Consider the following 8,006-nt stretch of genomic DNA (forward strand, 5'->3'; position numbering starts at 1 on the left):
TTGTGGACGTAGGAGAAGACAACGGTTTAAAAATCAGATGTCTTATAGATATACCTGAAATATTTTTTTAAAATTCAAATAGGTTTCGACTTAATATTTCAGTGAAAAATTCGAATTTAGTTTCTCAGCCCAGTTGACAGCCCTACTACACACAAACACACACACATGCACACACAGCTCTCACAATGAGATCCTTGTTCATTGCCCTTATCACAAGAGAGTGCTGTTAAAAACTTACAGAATAAGTCATGAAATGCAAATGCATGTCTGTATAAAGTTCAAATGAGGTAAAAAGATTTGTATGGATATTTTGCTTTAGCTTTAGAAGCCACTGCATCATGAAGCGTTTTTCTCAAAGTAGGCCAGTAAATTGGTCACATGCCGAGCTGACTCGAATTAACTCCCTCAATGCAGAATACATTGCACAAAAGTGAATTTTTTTTCATGCATTTCAACCAAGTCGATTTCGATGGATAATAATTTTGTAAAATGTACTTTCTTAGTGCATTTTTTCTAGTATAACTTCAACTACCAGGATGAACACAAATGCCTCATTTGATCACCTTCAAAACATACTTATCTTGCCATGCAATATTGGTTTCACAAATGATGTTTTAAAAATGCATAGAAAGCTCTATCCACAACTTTAGAAAGTCACGGTCTATGGCATATGCAACGCACAAATCATGTTTCAAAGGTGGACCAGCCACAAACTCTGACCAGTTTAAGCCTCTTTAGTACAAGACCAATTCAGTCCAAAGTTCACGCTTACTAATACTCACTCAAAGGGCTTAAATATAATAACGTATTGGTTTTTTTTTATGCACAGGCAGTCACACGTTTGTTTTAAGTGCCTAAAGTATGTTTCCAGTGCTCTGAATGGCCACTGTTTTAAACTTAAAACAATATAGTTTTGCCATATATTTTGATAAAGGTGGGACCAGTGGCAATTGTCACACAATTTGTTGACACATCTCAGCACATGCTCAATAAAGTCATCTCTCTTCCTGAAAAAGATTATATTCTTCTGCTTTAAATTTTTTCGAATTCTTTACATTAAAACTTCTATTTCACCTCTATACTGTAGTTGATTAAAAGTAGCTGGTAGAGATCAAACAATATTTTATCTTAGACGTGAGTCTGAGAGCAATTAAAATACAAAATACAACATTTGATGTTTTGTGACTTATTAAATTTTTCCATTTCCAAACAAAGCCTTCCACAGTATAAAGATAGAAATGCACTAAATAGCACCAATTTGTGTAACATTAAATATTCCCAAAGTCTAAGTGGGAGTTTGACTGATTTAAATTACTAGTCCCCACATAGGTTGCATAGGCTTATTCATTGCAATGGGCATTAAATCTCTTAAACGCTCATCCTCCACAATATTAGTCTACCGGTATCCGCTTTGTAACAGCAATGATCGCATCAGAGCGCCAACGCCATCAACTCACCAAAAAAAGCTCTTGCAAACAAACACGTCTCATTCTGTGATTTGCTGTGCTTCAGTGGTAATTAAAATGAGCCTTGAATAGGCTGAAAAATACTTGATTTCGATCACAAGTCCCATCTGGTCTTGTTATGTGCATCAAATAGCATTAAGAGTTCCTTTCACCTTTTATCACAGAAGTGTGGTTGTATGTGTAGAGATTATTTTATTTACTTAGATAACCTCTGTGGCTCAATCACAGGAGAGAGCGTAACAGTCAACCAGCATGTTACGACAGTATGCCTTTTATGCCAAGCTTGTAGGCACTCCTTGTTAGAAGGCATCTGGCGTGTGGGATGTGCTTCAGTGTAATACTCCAGGCAGAACCATTACAAAGGTTTCGCCATTCACACCAGTGTTTATGCTTTATTAACGGTCAATGCTTTAATTGTGATTAAATCAAATTAATCGCATGCACAATTTATTCTTGACCGCTTAAAGATGCACATGTCCGATTCACTGTGTTTTCAGAGATTAAGTGGCATTCTACTGTTCACACGTACAAGTGAGCGCTTCTCGCAGAATAATCACATGTAACAACTTTGTACTCTTCTCTGTCAGTCATCTGGAAACAGTTTGCAAGTATAGTGTCGTATATTTAAAGCTGAACGCTGCAAATGACCCCGACCATCTCAGGATCTACTCGAGTTTAGTTCGCTTTATTTCCACAGAACAGTGTGAACACAACTCTCAGGTTCACTGTATTTTGACATTGTAATTCCAATGATTCCAGGTGTTTGTGGTTGTATACGTAAAGCAGAAGGCATTCAGAGACATGCAGGACTACAGGTGAATTGTCATGTGTAGTCATATTAGTTTAGTACAGCCTCAGAAATGGTGCTTGAAGAAGCTTCTCTTCTTGTCTACTCTTAAGCCTTTATGCATATTGCAAATGTACTATTATAAAAATAATAGTATATGGTACTATTATGTGTTATTTATGCTTTATGATTTGTTCTATTTATATTCATTTCTATAAATAGTAAATGTATATATATAGCAGAAAAATACATATAATCTATTTATAAAACAATCAAAGTGACTGGTACATTTTGGCATTCACCAGCCACTGTTAATTTCATTATTACTTGGCTACTAACCAAAAACAAATACACGGACACAAAATATTCATTACGCTATTATGTGAGAAGAAATAAATCGCTGAGGAGTTGAAATCCACCTCCGGATTGCATCGGAGTTCTGTTGGTGTTTGATTGCTCATTATCATGCTCATTAAAAGACTACTTCACAAATAAATAAATAAATAAATGCACATAAAACATTGATTTGAGCTGAAATAATTGTATTAGCTTACTTGTAGAGATCGCACAGTAATCCGAGAAGAGGGAAAGATGGCTCGCAATACCCGGATGAGTGGTCCGATATGTGGATCAGACCGCTAGATGGAGTCATTCACCAATCAGAAATTGAGTATTCCAGGGAGCCTTTTAATATATACATATATATATATATATATATATATATATATATATATACATTTGAAGTCAGAAGTTTACATCCACTTGGATTGAAGTCATTAAAACTCATTTTTTTTAACCACTCTTAAGAATTATAGTTTTAGCGTTTAGAAATCTACTTTGTGCATAACTTGAGTAATTTTTCCAACAATTGTTTAGACCTTTAATTGACTATCACAATTCCAATGGGTCAGAAGTTTACATACACCAAGTTAATTGTGTCTTTAAGCAGCTTGGAAAATTCCAGATAATGATGTCAAGCCATTTAGACAATTAGCTTCTGATAGGAGGTGTACTGAATTGTAGGTGTACCTGTGGATGTATTTTAAGGCCTACCTTCAAACTCAGTGCCTCTTTGCTTGACATCATGGGAAAGTCAAAAGAAATCATCCAAGACCTCAGAAAAAAATAGTGGACCTCCACAAGTCTGGTTCATACTTGGGAGCAATTTCCAAGCACTTGAAGGTATCACGTTCATCTGTACAAATGATAGTATGCAAGTATAAACACCATGGGACCATTCAGCCATCATACCACTCAGGAATTAGATGCATTCTGTCTCCTAGCGATCAACGTAGTTTGGTGTGAAAAGTGCAAATCAATCATAGAACGACAGCAAAGGACCTTGTAAAGATGCTGGAGGAAACAGGTAGACAAGTATCTATATCCACAGTAAAAACAAGTCCTATATTACATGACCTGAAAGGCTGCTCAGCAAGGAAGAAGCCACTGCTCCAAAACTGCCATAAAAAAGCCAGACTACATTTTGCAAGCGCACATGGAGACAAAGAGAAATTTCCTCTGGTCTGATGAAACAAAATTGTAACGGTTTGGCCATAATGACCATTATGTTTGGAGGAAAAAGGGTGGGGCTTGCAAGCTGAAGAACACCATCCCAACCATGAAGCATGTGGGTGGCAGTATCAGGTTGTGGGGGTGCTTTGCTGCAGGAGGGACTGTTGCACTTCACAAAATAGATGGCATCATGAGGAAGGAAAATTATGTGGATATATTGAAGACATCAGCCAGGAAGTTCGCAAATGGGTCTTCTAAATGGACAATGACCCCAAGCATACCTCCAAAGTTGTGGCAAAATGGCTTAAGAACAAAGTCAAGGTATTGGAGTGTCCATCACAAAGCCCTGACCTCAATCCGATAGAACATTTGTGGTCAGAAATTAAAAGCGTGTACGTTTCAACCATGTTAAACAATTTAAAGGCAATGCAACCAAATACTAACAAAGTGTATGTAAACTTCTGACCCACTGGAAATGTGATGAAAGAAATAAAAGCTGAAATCAATCACTCTCTCTACTATAATTCTGACATTTCACATTCTTAAAATAAAGTAGTGATCCTAACTGACTAAATGTCAGGAATTGTGAAAAGCTGAGTTTAAAAGTATTTGTCTAAGGTGTATGTAAATTTCAACTGTATGTGTATGTGTGTGTATATATATATATATGTATGTATGTGTGTTTTATGTACCAAAAGATAGAAGGCATGTTTTTATTTATAAGGAAGCATTTTATAGAAGCAAATACGCTTGCCCAAGTTTAACCTATATCTTTAGATAAAACCTCTTCAGGAGTAAGAGGATGGGCAGTACTACTGTAAGATTTTCAAAAGAACTAAAGGCAGGAAAAAGTGGAAGGTGGTTTAGCAGGGTCAGTCCTCAACTCTAACACCAAAATTAGGGGAGGAAATTGAGTGGAAATTGACATGTAAAGCATGACAATGATGATTATAAAGTATCAAGTGGATTCCTGACAACAAAATCTATGGGACAAAATGTCTTCAAATTACACTCAAGTAACAGCAGGTGAATCTTATGAAAAACATGTAAAAAAAAAATAAAATAAAATCATATCAATTAAAACAATTCTTTAATCAAAAGTCATAATTTCTTATTTTAATTTCATTGGATTTTGGGGTGAAATATGACCTGGACGTCTTCTTTGCGGGTTACATGAGATTCACCATAATGTGTTACATGTAGGTGCACCTCCAATCATACACAAACTGACAAACTCACTCTCAGACATATGCAAAAACAAAACGAGGGTTGTGAAATTGTTCAGGTCTCTTTTCTATTTTCGCCTTCATTCTGTTTATGGTAGTCAGATAGTTTGGCAGTAAAATACCTCTGTAATCTGTTTACATCCTGTAAACTGTGTTGTAAGGTGCAGCAGTTACGTAAGAGCTGAAAAGAGGGTTATCTAGGAGTATGTTTTAAGATTAACACAATTATCTGCATGATAATAATTAGGAATTTGATTGTTTATCCATCAGGTTGAGATTAAGAGATCTAATGCATCTTCAAGGAATTTACAAAGGTAAATCTCAATTTACTTTAGCCTCAAATCCAAACCGCAGTTGAATGTGTGCCAAAGGAACAGTCTTAAGAGATTAGATGTCATGTAGACATGTCAAGGGCTAATTAGGACTGCGAAATGATAACACAAGTGCTTATGGTTCAAAAGTACATCAAATATCAAGTATGATATTTATGCATTGCAATGCGATAGTAATGTGATCCTAAACCAGAATATTTGTATTCATGTATGACTGAGCTCTGCAACAAGAGATTACATACACACACAAACATTTCTTGTTATGACTTGTGAGTGGTGTTTCACATTGACTTTTTTGTTCCCTGACTAATAGTCGGCCCTATCATGTTGGTTCTTGCTGCTCAGTCTATCATTCTTTAGACAGCAAGCATTGTGTGAAGCCTTGTGATGCCCTCTGGGCCACTTCTACAGTATGTCAAAAAGGATGTCCTTTAGTTCTTTATAAGCAAATTGGCTAATATCCTTGCTGCCTAATGACACCTTGCCAAAGTACCTAATCCCACCCAGACAAATTGCAGTAATCAAACTGTTGGACACTAATTGATGTAACAATGCTGAGCATTTCCTTAATAATAAGGCCACAGAAGAATGTGTTGAATTGAGTGCAAGTTCACCTGTTAAGTGTTAAGTTTAGAAAGTAGGGTAATCCACAAGTACATTGAATTGCTCAGTGTTTATTTATTGACTTTTCAGTTGTTTCATTCAAGTAACAACTTTGTTTCAGACGTTTCTTGAAAGAAAAAAAAATGGACACAAGTGAGAATATAGTTGATATACAGTGACAGTATAAAGCTATACAATTATGGATAGCATGAGACATATTTTTGGTCTGGAAGAATGTGATGAGAAATATTTCACAGAAGGGAGTTCATATTAGAGGAATATTCTATGTTCAATACAAGTTTAGCTCAATTGACAGCATTCGTGACAATGCTGATTACAGCAAAAAATAATTCCGACTCGTCCCTCGACTTCTATCCCGAGGTCACCAGAAGCGGCCAGATCCAGCGCCATTCCTGCTTGGTATCTGACTCCACTGCTACGAGACTCTGAGTTATGATGACTAACTGCAGCTGATGCCAGCCAGATATCACTTCAGTCTATTACGATGAACCTCAGAGGATGAACTGATGCCAACTCCAACCACAAGACATGGAATAGCTCATATGCCATTGCCTGAAACTTGTATTTAGGATAGACCTCACCCAAATTACCGGCCGGTTCAACTGGGAAGCACCTCACTGATCTCGGCCTGCATCACCTTGATCTAATGATGGACTACACTCTTAAAATTGAATAAATAGACTGTCAATTAATTGCCAACAAAACCCTTCATCAGCCAACTAACAACAGACAATATATCTATATGAACTTCTGCAGTTAATCCAAGATATTAGTCATTCATTTTACAGTTGATACAAAATCTTTGCTTAAACACTGGACCTTAACGCTTACTTAATTTACACATTTTAAACTATGAGCTGCGCTGCACACAAATAACTAATATTGGCATTATATGTATGCTGTTAGTCAGAGGGGAACTGGCCCCCACAGTGAGTCTGGTTTCTCCCAAGGTTATTTTTCTCTATTTACCAACATCTTATGGAGTTTTGTGTTTCTTGCCACAGTCGACTTCAGCTTGCTCACTGGGGTTCTAAATACAATTATTATTATTGAATTACTTGTTTTTATACACGCCTCATAATCGTATTTATTCAAACACAATGATCACTATAAGACTTATATATATATATATATATATTACAGATTCATTGTCTGTAAAAGCATGATTTTCAGTAAAGCTGCTTTGAAATGATGTGTTGTGAACGGCGCTATGCAAATAAAAATGACGACTTCTATTTAAAAAACATGGTTGTTGTTGCAAAAATCGAGGTTACAGTGGAAGTGAATGGGGCCATTTTTGGAGGGGTTAAAGGCAGAGATGTGAAGCTTATAATTTTATAAAAACACTTACATTCTTTCTTCTGTTAAATCTCTTATTTGAGCTTTAGTTGTTTAAATCGTTTTTTACATCGTTTGTATACCACAAATGCTGTCGGTTGATCTTAGCTCTATTTGAGCTATTCCTTTATAACAGCTAAATATTCCTTTATAACCTCTAAATATTCCTTTATAACCTCTAAATATTCCATTATAACCTCTAAAGGATAGATACTTGCATGCAATATAATTCCACTCTGGGTTTGAACTGTTGTGATGGTTATTCTGTGGATGTACAGGTGTGGTGCTTACCTGTGCGGAATCTTCCAGCACGCTCAGCCGGAATCGTCCTCTCTTCACCTCCATCTCCATTGCGGATCCACGGGCCACTGTGGCTCTGGAAGTTTGGTTTCTGCAGAACATAATTTTGTATGTATTATGTTGAATATCCGCTTAAAATAATCGACCGAGTGCACTTCGAAATGCTAAGTTGAAATGCGGTATTAATAATTCCGCCCTAAATGTATGAATTTATATGTTAAAGGCCCCATCAGTAAAAAAAGATGTCAAATCCAGTTGGAAATGTAGCTGCAACGATGGAAAGACGGGGTGTTTTCTCATTGTGTGATGTGGGTGGCGCTTGAAGTTTTCAACACACACCAAAACAGCGCCCCCAGTGCTGTGATTTATTAAAATGAACATTAGGAGGAATAGTTGCTAATGTTTTTAATGGTATTTAAAG

At 36.4% G+C, this 8,006-nt stretch overlaps 1 protein-coding gene across 2 annotated transcripts in view; it reads right to left on the bottom strand.

Moving 5' to 3' along the window:
• The window catches only part of LOC127627326 (rhotekin-like), a 32,176-nt gene extending 24,301 nt beyond the window's left edge, over window positions 1-7,875 (bottom strand). For both annotated transcript variants that reach the window (XM_052103672.1, XM_052103673.1), the window contains exon 1: window positions 7,577-7,875. In XM_052103672.1, coding sequence (XP_051959632.1) covers window positions 7,577-7,687 — 111 coding nt within the window. In that variant the 5' untranslated portion in view covers window positions 7,688-7,875. The remainder of the gene's footprint in view (window positions 1-7,576) is intronic.
• Between the last annotated feature and the right edge of the window lie 131 nt (window positions 7,876-8,006).

The sequence above is a fragment of the Xyrauchen texanus genome, chromosome 34 (genome assembly GCF_025860055.1).
Source record: "Xyrauchen texanus isolate HMW12.3.18 chromosome 34, RBS_HiC_50CHRs, whole genome shotgun sequence".
Lineage (NCBI taxonomy): Eukaryota > Metazoa > Chordata > Actinopteri > Cypriniformes > Catostomidae > Xyrauchen > Xyrauchen texanus.